Source organism: Stegostoma tigrinum, chromosome 14 (assembly GCF_030684315.1).
Source record: "Stegostoma tigrinum isolate sSteTig4 chromosome 14, sSteTig4.hap1, whole genome shotgun sequence".
Lineage (NCBI taxonomy): Eukaryota > Metazoa > Chordata > Chondrichthyes > Orectolobiformes > Stegostomatidae > Stegostoma > Stegostoma tigrinum.
Window position 1 is genome coordinate 20793243 of NC_081367.1, and position 12409 is coordinate 20805651.

General features: G+C 39.3%; 1 protein-coding gene across 2 annotated transcripts in view; it reads left to right on the forward strand.

The window, feature by feature from the left end:
• Window positions 1–12409, forward strand: part of copb2 (COPI coat complex subunit beta 2) — a 29722-nt gene that overhangs the window by 12071 nt on the left and 5242 nt on the right. For both annotated transcript variants that reach the window (XM_048541805.2, XM_048541806.1), the window contains exons 9-16: window positions 70–269; window positions 1483–1593; window positions 1675–1763; window positions 2799–2905; window positions 6943–7086; window positions 7376–7506; window positions 8447–8654; window positions 10535–10645. In XM_048541805.2, the coding sequence (XP_048397762.2) occupies window positions 70–269; window positions 1483–1593; window positions 1675–1763; window positions 2799–2905; window positions 6943–7086; window positions 7376–7506; window positions 8447–8654; window positions 10535–10645 (1101 nt within the window). The remainder of the gene's footprint in view (window positions 1–69; window positions 270–1482; window positions 1594–1674; window positions 1764–2798; window positions 2906–6942; window positions 7087–7375; window positions 7507–8446; window positions 8655–10534; window positions 10646–12409) is intronic.

Below are 12409 nucleotides of genomic sequence, written 5' to 3' on the forward strand. Positions count from 1 at the left end.
GGTTTGACTTGGTTTTCAAACATGAGAGAATAGTCTTGTACTTGATAGATTTATGTTTAATATTTTTAGCTGGGACGTGAAGAACCTGCAATGTCGATGGATGCTAGTGGTAAAATTATTTGGGCCAAGCATTCTGAAGTCCAGCAGGCTAACCTGAAAGCAATGGGAGATACTGAGATAAAAGATGGTGAAAGACTGCCTTTGGCTGTGAAGGACATGGGAAGCTGTGAGATTTATCCACAGACAATTCAACATAATCCCAATGGAAGGTAAAGCTTTAGCTTGCACTAATTTAAAAATGTGTTTTTTTTAAACAATCACACAGTACAAAATAGACTTAAGATTAATATTTACTTTGTATTGAAGTAAAATCAAAATATGGTTACCATAACTGATTTTAACTACTCCAGGATAGTTACTTGGATAAGTTAATATAATCTTTCCTAAAATGTAGAAATGTACTGTTTGGAGTATTAAAAATGGACAGTGTAAAGGAATTATAATGTGCCATTGTGTTTGGCATCTTTCAGTCCAATGCACTGCTTCCCAAGCATGTTCCCACTGTTAATTCATATTGAGACTTGTAAATTGTCGCAAATACTCTGATAGTGAGTGGGTTGGTGGAGAAACGTAAGAGGGTGGGGTAAGGGAAGAGAAATCAGTGTGAACTGGTTGCAGGGAGGTGAGGGCTGGTGATCATATCCTCAGAACACAAGTGACTATTGGAGCGTCAGCACAACTGCTAGATCTGTATGGCAGCATTTGCTCCCTCAGAACTTGTAACCTCCATAGTTCAGCTTGTGACCCCACTTGTAGTCTTGACCCCACTTTGGGAAGCCCTGGTTTAGTGCAATGATGGTTTGTATTTTTGTTAATAAACTATTAAACAGTGTAGCTTAGAATACACCACTTCGGCGTAGCAGTTTTTACTGTATTTGATGCAGATTAAGACTGTAGCCCAAGAAGCTGCAGGATTTGTTGACCTATATTTTCCCCGGACCCTATGCTTAGCGGTAAGAAGTTCCTATTTCTTATTGCCTCTTTCAATACCCCTCCAAACAGTCAGACTCCAGAGGTTGTAGTCATTGATGACTGTCTTCCAGTTGGCTGTATTGATGTTTGTCACCTTCTCTTTTACTTGCAAGTGTCATTGTAGCAGATTTATGGATGGCCAGCAGGTTGTAACACAGTTCACACACAAGGAATCTTTGGCTACGTGCACACAATCCATCTGAAAATGTGGCTTAGCCATGGCAGATATTATTATCTTAACAATAAGCATATGCTGCTGAAAACAGCACACTCCAGGTAGGCTGTCGAAACTGGTGACCTTGTTCTACCATGCAATGCCAAGGATATGTATGAAGTAACACTGCTGGATACTGTTTTATCCTGATGAAAATATGTTGTCCATGCAGAGGAGGGCTCTTTTCAGGAAAAGAAAATTTTCATTCATGTGTTCATTTGAATTTTGATGCTTAGGTTTGTGGTTGTCTGTGGTGATGGTGAATACATTATCTACACAGCAATGGCGTTGAGAAATAAGAGCTTTGGATCTGCACAGGAGTTTGTATGGGCACACGATTCTTCTGAGTGAGTGAAATTCCAATTATTTGATTTTAATTAATGGTCAAAAAACACTTGAACAACTAATGGAGTTTCCTTTGTTTTTAGATATGCAATCAGGGAAAGCAACAGTGTAGTGAAAATATTCAAAAATTTTAAAGAAAAGAAATCATTTAAGCCTGATTTTGGAGCAGAAGGTAAGGGGTTTCATAATAGCAACTGGATGTAAATGAGATGATAGCCAAGTTTAGCAAATATCCCATTCTCTACAGAATTATGAAAGTAGCCTATTCAATACATTCGTACATCCAGCAAATTGAACTTTCTTTCTCCCCAGTCTTCCCTGCCCCCTGCCAAACCCCATGTAAACCTTTGACTTTGGTGTGAGTTAATAGAGTGAAGAAACTTAAGCTAGTTTTGAGTTGCTTCAGGAAGTTATCATATTTTTGGAATAAATGGACAGGAAAATAATTTGATTGTTTCTGTCTGTTGTATTTAAAAATGGTAGGTGCAGCTGGAACAGCTTAAATGTTTTTGAAGCCAAACTATAGTTTGCTCAAAATTCCAGGTAGATGGAAAGTCTGAAGTTAGCTTTCTTGTAGTATTTGCATGTAACTGTACTTTTCAATAAGCAATACATTACATTATAAATCAATTATGTAACTGCTTGGATTGCCTTTTAAATGAAAACAAAATGGTCAGCATTTGAGTCAGCCACTGTAAGATGGTGAGAGACATCTGTTTTATAACTCAGAACTAAAAAGAAACCAATGCAAAGTACACTGTCCCTGATGATAGACTAGAAGGTTGTTCTGTACTTTGGGTGAGTAGAGACACTGTTGAGAGTGGAAATTCAAAATAAGATTCGTTGGAGCATGAATAAAGCAAAATAAATGTGGAAGATGATGTGATCAAAATGAAGAATGACGGCTTAAAAGAGAAAGTAAACAAGAAAGAAGTTAAAAGGGATGATCTGACAATGCATTATCCTATTAAGTGACTTAATTTTTTGTGTTATTGCTTTTGGTTCATTCTTAAAGATGCAATGTGGTTAGGTTATGAAGACTGATATCCTGTAATTTTCAGTCAGTGGAGTATATACTAGATTAGATTATTGAAGTTGGGAGACTGAATTCTGGAATATTCTTTCAAATGTATTCGCAAACAGTTTGTCTTTTTTTGTTTTGTGTGATATTCTTGATTGATAATTTTAAAGCTTTTCATATTCATAGGCATCTATGGAGGGTTCCTCCTCGGTGTCCGCTCAATGAATGGCTTGGCATTTTATGACTGGGACACCACTGAGCTCATCCGCCGAATTGAAATACAGCCCAAACATGTGAGTGATTATAACCTGACTATTTGTGTTATACCAAGGGAGAATATTTCAAATTAAGAACAAAATATGACTTTTCAGTGCTTATCTTAAAGTAGATATATCATCTTTTTTCAAAATCTTAATGTATTTCGTTCTGATACATTTTACTTCTGAAATGTTCTTAAAATATAAATGTGTGACTTTTTGGGCTGATCATTTTTACGTTGCTCTGTCAATTACAGATGATGTGGTCCCAGTGAAAATAGCATCTCTACAACAGGATTTATAGTATTTATTGCTGAGATTTTTCTTCAGGCCTTGTACTCTGTCCATGTATATGTATGTATACACTTGGACATTGCTGTATACTACTGGGCATGTTGTTGATGGCAAATCATTGAAAATTAATGACCTATTATTTGTTGCAGCTAGGTAGCTTGTGCACATGGTTTAAACTTGCAGTAAGGAACTAACGTGAATGAACTTCCAAAAAATGTAGTGCTAAATTAAGAGAAGTGACTTAAACCTCCAGAAGTCAGAGAAATTTTACTACAAAGTAACTTTTAAATATCTTGGAGAGGAATGCAACGTTGTATAATGAATGCAGCCTCTGTTGAATTCAGCACAGCTTAGAGCTAGAGGAACACAGCTAGTCAAGCAGCAGCAGAAGAGGAGCAAAGTCAACATTTCTGGTCAGGACCCTTCTTCAGAATTGGGAGATGGGGGCTGGGAAATAAATTGAGGGAGAAGGGGTGGTGCTGTGGGTAGATAGGTAGGTAGGATGGTGACAGGTGGATGCAGGCCGGGGGTGGTGCGGATTGGTCAATGGGAAAGATGGGGCAGATACATGAGAGGAAAGATGGACAAGTTGTGTCAGGACAAGGAGGTAAGAGGAAAGATGGGTGGGACTGGGGAAAGGTAATTGGGGTGATGATAGGTAAATGCAGATAGGGGTAGTGGGGCTTATTCAGTGTGAAGGGAGGAATGGATAGGTAAAGGCGGCAGGGATGAAACTGGGGGTTAGGTGTGGGATGAGGCCTGGCATTGGCAGGATTCACCCATTTTAAAATCTGTTTTCATCCAGCCTCTCATTTCATTATCTTGAATCCTATGTTCAGACTGTTTGGGCTGTAGGCTCCTGAGGTGTTGCTCCTCCCAGTTAGCGAGTGGTGTTATTGTGGCACTGGAGGAAGCCCATCATGAGCATGTCATCAAGGGAGTGGGATGGGAAGTTAAAATGATTTGTGACCGGAAAGTGTTGTTGGTTTTCGTGTACAGTCTGCGCTTGGTCTCACTGATGTAGAGAAGGCCACATTGGGAGCTGTGGATGCAGACCAAGTTGGAGGATGTACAAGTGAACCCTTGTTGAATATGAAAGGTTTGCTTTGGGCCTTGAATGAAGGTGCGCTGGGGATGTAGGGGCAAGTGTAGTACTTCGTGCAGTTGCAGGGATAGATGCTGGGGGTGGTGGGGTTAGTGGGAAGTGTGGAGCGGGTAAGGGAGTCGCGGAGTATGTGGGTTCTACGAAAGACAATGATGGAGAGGGAAATATCTGTTTGGTTGTGGGGTTGGATTGTAGATGGTGGAAGTGGCAGAGGATGATACGCTGGTGCGGTGGTTGGTGGGCTGGTATGTGGGGACCAGGGTGGGGGGATCCTGTCTTTATTTCTGTTGGGTGGAAGGGATGTGAGGGCAGAAGTGCAGGAAATGAAAGAGATGTGGTTAAGGGCATTTTTGATCACCGGAGGCGGTGGGGGGGGGGGTGGAGGGGGGAGAGGAGATGTTGCAGTCCTCGAATTAGGAGGACATCTGGGATGTTCAGGAGTGAAATGCCCCATCTTAGGAGCAGGCATGGCAGAGCTGGAGGAACTGCGATTAAGGGATCACATACTTGAAGGAGGGTGGATGAGAGGAGCTGTAGTCCAGGTAGCTATGGGAGTCGGTGCGTTTGAAATAGATGTCATTGTTGAAGTGGTTATCAGAGATGGAGACGGAGAGGTCCGGAAAGGGGAGGGATGTATTTGAGACAGAGTCAGGGTAAGCAGAGATGAGTTCAATGGAGCAGGAGCAGGCAGAGACAGTGGGTTGGCTGGGACAGTCAGGTTTGTGGATTTTAGGAAGAAGATAGAACCAGGTGGTACGGGATTGGGAGCGATGAGGTGGGAGGTCACCTGAGATTGTGCGGTTGTGGATGGTCTGAGAGATGATGGTTTGGTGATCAGGGCTGGGGTCATACTTGAGGGGTCGGGAGGAGGAGGTGTCAGAGAGTTGGTGCCTGGCCTCCGCGATGTTGAAGTCAGTGCACCCCACCACTACTGTGCCCCCGTTATCTGCAGGTTTGATGGCGATGTCAGGGTTGGAGCGGAGGGCTGCGTGTTCCAATGGGGAGGAGGTGGAGACATTGAGGTGATTGATGTTGTGACGGCATTTGGAGCTAGAGGTTGAGCAAGGATAGGGGGTCGTAGGGTGGTGTCCAGGGAGATGTGGGTCCACCCATCACTTACCACCGATCTTCCCCCAGCCCCACCCCTCCTCCCTCTATCTATTTCCTAGCCCCTTTCCCCTCCCCATTTTTGAAGAGGGGTCGTGACCCAAAACATTGACTTTGCTGCTCCTCTGATGCTGCCTGACCTGCTATGTTCTTCCAGCACCATATCTGCAGTTCTTGGTATCTTCGTGCCTCTGTTAAAGTTTGCTTTGTAAATTATTCCAGATTGAATAGAAATAAAGGAAACGGCAATTGGTATCGGGAGTAGGAAATAAAAATGATCTGATTTATTGTCATACAGCATGGAAGTAGACCCTTCAGTCCGACTGGCCTACACCAATCGCGTTCCCAAATTAAACTAGTTCCATTTAGCCGCATTTGCACCATATTCCTCCAAATCTTTCCTATTTATGTACTTATCCAGATGTCTTTTAAATGTTGTAACTGTACCTGCATCCACCACTTTCTCTGGTAGTTCATTTCCACACATGAACAGTTCTCTGTAAATATATTGGCCCTCATGTCCTTTTTAAAACTTTCTTCTGTCACTGTAAAAATATGGCCCCTAGTTTTGAACTTGCCCACTCTAGGCAAAACACTTGTCATTCACCTAATCTATGACCCTCATGATTTTATAAACCTCTATAAGGTCACCCCTCAGCCTCCTACGTTGCAATGAAGAGAGTCCCAGCCTAACCAGCCAATTTTTATAACACAGACCCTCCATTCCAAGCAACATCTTGGTAAATCTTCTCTGCATTTTCTAGTTTAATAATATTCTTCCTACAACAGAGTAACCAGCACTGCATAAAGTACTTTAGAAGAATCCTCACCAACATTCTGTACAACCTTAACATGATATCCCGACTCCAATACTTAAAGGTCTCAGCAATGAAGGCAAGCATGCTAAATGCCGCCTTAACCACGCTGTCTACCGGTGAGCAAATTTCAAAGAACTATGTACCTGAACCTTTAGGCTTTTCTGTTCTATGATAGTACCCAGGGTCCTATCATTAATTGTAGAAGTCCTGCCCTTGTTTATTTTACCAAAATGTAATACGTCGTTCTAGTTAGATTGAAGTAATGAGTAGGAAGCCTTTTCCTGTACCTAACCTCAAATGACATTAGGCATTTGCTACTTTTCGATGCATAGGTGTTATGAATAATAGTTGCATTTGAATTCTCTTCTCTCAAGTTTCACTCCTTTTCTGAGGACACTGATCTATTTTAGAATACAAGTTCACGTTCCCATCTTTAAGTGACAGTTTTCCCCGAGACCAGATCTGAAGTGTACGTAGACTATTCCCCTGAATACGGAATCATAACCAAGCCTGATCATGTTTTTACACATGCTCTTTGCTCGTAGGATCACTGGATCATGATCAGGTTTGCAAATTTAGGCTGATTCTGGTCCCCACCTCCTTCCCTAACTCAATAGCATCAAGACCCATTGCATTGCTCATTCCACCAGTCTAAACAAGACTGAATTGTTCTAAATTATATGATACAAATCTTATAATGCATTTGCTACATCAACCTTAGCTCCATGCTACTTTTTCTTTCCTTGCAGATATTCTGGTCAGATTCTGGTGAACTAGTGTGCATTGCTACAGAGGATTCCTTCTTTGTTTTGAAATATCTTGCTGAGAAAGTGGCTACGGCACAGGAAACACATGAAGGAGTTACAGAAGATGGCATTGAAGATGCCTTTGAGGTCAGGTTGCAAATACTTAACAGTTGAGACATTACATAAAAGCAGGAAAAAAGCTGAACATTTTAGGATATAAAAAGTTGCTTAAATAAAACCTGTCTCTCATGAGTATGGTGAACTAAATGACCTGCAGTGCAGAAAATCTTATGTTTTTAATTATAATAAGCTGCAATTATGCCACTCCAAGCTTGACATGTTTTTGATTGTTTTGAATTTTTCTAATTACTTGGTATTAGGAAATTATTCCAGAGTTAAGTGGTTTGTTTAATTTCTTTGGGGATACTTTTTCCAGGTTCTTGGTGAAATTCAAGAAATTGTTAAGACTGGATTGTGGGTAGGAGACTGTTTTATCTACACCAGCTCTGTGAACAGGCTCAATTACTATGTTGGTGGAGAGATTGTCACCATTGCCCATCTTGACAGGTCAGTGGGAGAGCAGTCGAGAACTTGCAGGACTTACAAATAATGTTCAATATCAAATGCTTAAGCAAAATTTGTTTTTAACTTGTTCATGGAAAGGTGTCACTGCTGGCCAGTATTTTATTATCCATCCATAATTATTCTGAAAGGGGAGAGTGATCTGGCAATGATTTGTGTGTGTTCTGTATTTGTTACATAATCTATAACTAATACTTTGGAAAGAAAAAAATCAAAAATTTGTACAGTCTGGTTTCAGGTTCCTTACCAGATCAGCTGCAGGCCGGAATAGTAAACGTACAGCATTTAACAGCTTGTGAGTGAAAGTTAGCTGTGTTTCCTGAAATATGCCTTAGGAACGATTATAACTATTTACAGCTGTAAACCAAAGGCTTTAAAATCACAGCATAAAGTAACAGTGTGATAAATTGATATGACTATTCATATTAAATATCAGTTGTAATTCCATTTCCTTTCCCTTTAAACCAAGCTTTGCAGTCTGAAAAATTATTTTCTTCCTTTGATAGCTGTTAGAATACAGTTCCATGGACACCGATATCCTGGCTATAACCAACCAACTACCCTCTACATGTGAAGTCTGGGACTTTGTGTCAATGGGCTGTGTATTGTTGGGTTATCATAGACAAGTCCAATGTTATTTTTCATCCAGCTTTACTGACACCGGAGCCCTGTATACTTTTTTTTCATTTCTCCTTGGCCTAGGGACTTGTCTTCGTTATCATCAGCTAACTTCGCCAGAGGTTGACCTGGACACTTGTGCTCTGTTTGATTTGATCTGTATTTACTCATTGGTTATAAATGAAACTTTGAAGTCTGCTAACTGAACTTATGTAGTTTCAAAATGATCTACATAACTGAAACTGTTATTTTCATTGAAGATCAATGTTGAAGTGTGACAACTTAAGTGCCAATATTGTTATTTCAGAACAATGTACCTCCTGGGTTATATCCCAAAAGATAATCGACTGTATTTGGGAGATAAAGATTTGAACATCGTCAGCTATTCTTTGCTTGTCTCTGTGCTCGAGTACCAAACTGCAGTCATGAGGAGGGACTTTTCCATGGCTGACAAGGTTCTTCCCACAATTCCAAAGGAACAGAGGACAAGAGTAGCACACTTCCTTGAGAAACAGGTTAGATGGAATATAACAACAAAAATGTCAGAAATACTTTTTGTAGATTGTTTCATTCAACAATGGCGTTTCTCAGTAGAAATTATCCACAACTTCCACTCGCCACAATATTTAACTTAAAGTAAGCAAGCAGATGAAAGAGAGTTCTTGTTGAGCACTTTTCTGATTGCTAAATTGTCTTATGTGGAAACTTTTTTTCAGAAGGTCAGTTTTTAAACATTCCTATTAAACACTTGTTTTTGGTTGCAGCTTTATTTAGGTGCTCCAAATTTAATAATACTTGGCAATTTTCCTGCAGTAATGTGAAAGACTCTAATGCTCAAGAATGACAAGCACATTAGAGTTTTGGTGATTGTCTAATGGTTAAGGAAATCTCTCTTGTACATCCAAGCACATCCTGTGTTAAAGACACAGGAGGCCTGGCAGTTAAAATTGAATACACTGCTTCTTTGTATTTATTTGTTTTGTCGTAAATACATTAAGATATGGAAAACTTGGCTTGTGAATGGGTGGAAGAAATTCCACAAGATAGTCAGCAGGAAAAGAGATATTGAATATTGGGTGCACAGTGTGAAACTTGGCAATGGTAGTGTTGTGGTGGAAGGGAAAGTTTATCAAGAAATGGAAACTAGGAAAGGAAGAAAGAAGGAGAAAAGTGAAAATAATTAAAATGTTTGTAATGGTAAGTACTTTTGGCTACAGTATGTTTAATGACTTTAAAATTGCAGATGATAACTTTTGCTGTGCCACTTGATATGTATATTGTAACCTGTAAGAGTTGTATGTTCAGATAGAAGACTTGACCCTGAAAAGTTACTTGAAAACCAGTTTCAAGTTCATATAACTTGGCATATTCTTTAATTCTCATGAAACAAGCAATACCATGTCCTTGACTGACAGTTTGTTTCCTTATGCTGCTGGATTTATGATTGCAGCAATAAATTATCATAAACTGAACAGTAAAAAAATCTATAATAGGATTTTGGTTGATGTCTCACCTGATGAACAAAATCAGTCTTTGATTCACCATTTTCCCTATTACCTATACCAAGATGATTCTGTCAAATAAGGGATTCACAGCAGAAGTAATTTCTCCCACATTTCTCTCGAATATTTATCCTTTACCTTGGGGCAGTTTTGTAGATATTATTTCCATAATTTTCTACATGTAAAAGCTGTTTGATCCCTTAGTTTATAGAAAACTTAAAATAATGTAATGTTTCCTTGTAAAATTGTTACTCTGTATCCCAAATTTCCCATTTCCTTTGACTGTTGCAGAAATTGGAAGAAATTTAGTGTTTGGTCTGGAAGAAATAGATTAAGTGCAATGGTATGACATAGTGAATAGTAATGTAGTATCCAGGAAACTGAGAGCAGCTTAGAAATTAAGAACATTTGATAAACCTTCCATTCTAAATTACAAACAAAATAAATTCACATTTTAGTTCCTGTTGCAATTTATTTTGGCGAGTGAAATCAATGATGGTGATCCTATGTCAAATTTGTTACACTTTTGTCAGTCGCCTTGCAACATTTCCCTATTTTGAAGCTGCTGAGCAAATGTAAGTTAGGTTGGTGCAGCTGTTTGGTGATGTTGTGACATTTTACTTCTAGGTAAATAAGCAATCTTTTTTTAAGTATTACATGACTAATTTTAGACCCAGAACAATAGACTTGTACGTCAATAAGTCATGCTGATAACAAATGAAATCTGCCATTTTTAATTCAAACAGAAAATCAATGAACTAAACGTAAATAGAATTCATTCTGACAAATTCAGACCGGTAGATTTTCTTCACAGCATCCTAGTTAATTTACAATGAGAACATTGTTTGTTTTCCGGTCAGTATCTTTAAGCTGTTTACTTTTTCCATACACAGGGTTTCAAATCACAGGCTCTTGCAGTATCCACTGATCCAGAGCACCGCTTTGAGCTTGCACTGCAGCTTGGAGAGCTCAAGATTGCATATCAATTGGCAGTAGAAGCAGAGGTAACACTTGTATTAATTAGTTTCTTTTATTTGTTCATGGAATATTGGTTTGGTTGATAGAAGTTTGTTGCCTATCCCTAATTGTTTTTGAATCGAGTCACATGTAGGTCAGACCAGATAAGGATGGTAGATTTTCCTCCCGAAAGGATATTAGTGAATCAGATGGAATTTCACAGCAGTCTCATGGTCACCGTTACAGAGACGGGCTTTCAAATCCAGATTTATTCATTGATTTGAAAATGCCGTGACTTACCATTCTGCTACATCTACTCTGATTTCTTTGGACTGAAACCTGAAAACTCTCTAGAGTGGGTGGGTAATGTAGAAGCAAGAGTAGGCCATTTGGTCATTCATTATGAACATTGCTGAACATTATCTCTGTCATACTTTGACTCTACCCCAAAACCCTTGACACTGTTTCTGACTAGAAATCAATCCACTTTTAAAAATTTATTCAGTGATTTAGCCTCACTGCCTCCTCTAGTTGGGAATTCTACAAGTTTACCATCCCTGTAATTTCTCTTTATCCTAGTCCCATTTGGTTTACCCCATATTCTGGGAGCATGACCCCTTTTAGATCCTGTCCGGCCAGTGGGTATGTCATCTCTGTATCCAGTTTGTTTAACTCTGTCAGAAATGTGTGTGTTTTGGTGAGATTTTCCTCTCATTCTTCTAAACTTCAGTGAGTACAGAATAAATGACTCCATCTCTCTCCATGTGAAAAACCTGCCACACCGAGGAATCAGTCTGATGAACCTTTGCTGCTCTCCTTTTATGAAAATGTATGTTTTCTTAAGCAAAGAGACCAAAACTGCTCACAATATTGCAGGTTTGGTTTCAACAAGGTGCAGACCTACTGCAGCAAGGTGTCCTTGCTCCAGCACTCCAATCTTCTTGCATTGAAGGCCAACATACTGTTTTCCTTCCTAACTGCGTACCGTACCTTTCTACTTGCTCACGTTGACTGGTGTGCAAGGACAGCCAACAATTTCCAATTTATCACTGTTTAAATAGTCTTCTGACTTTGTTTTTCCTGCTGATTGGATAACTTCATATTTATTCATGTTATATTTGCCATTTATTTGTCCATGCATTCAATTTGTCTACTTTGCATTTAAATTTTTTCACTTCACCTCATTACACTCAATTCCTCCTAGTTGTGTCATCAGAAAAGTTGGAAATGTTACATTTGGTTTCCTCCTCAAAATTTTGGATATATGCCTACTGTTTCCTATCTTCCAATCAGTTGTCAATTTTTTACAAAATTCTCAAGCTTCACCAGACTTAGCTAGATTGTTCCTTACAAATATTTTTGACGTGGCGACAATGTTTGAGAACCTTGAACCGAGGCAACGTTCGACTGTTATTGCTCACATACTTTTATTTGTTTTGGAGTGGGACAAATGTATGTTGTATATTGTTGGCAGGTTAAGCACCATTTAGAGTGGTCTAATAATATTTCACATGTAGACCCTGAATTAGAGCTGAAAAATGTACAGATGAACAGAATTTCTATTAAAAAAGAAGAGGGTACAAACATTTGCAGACAGAGGAAAGAGGATTTTTAAGTATAGAGCGGCACACTAGGCATAATCAAAAGCAGTCACAGGGGCTACATAATGGATGGTGGTATGGTGCAATTGAAGCTACTGGAAGTGAAAGCACAGGAAAAATGAGCAACATTCAGGAGCCTGGAATAGGGAAAAAAAAAGTTTAATATTAAGAAAACAGACCGTGCTGTCAGATGTTTTCTGATGGGTTTTG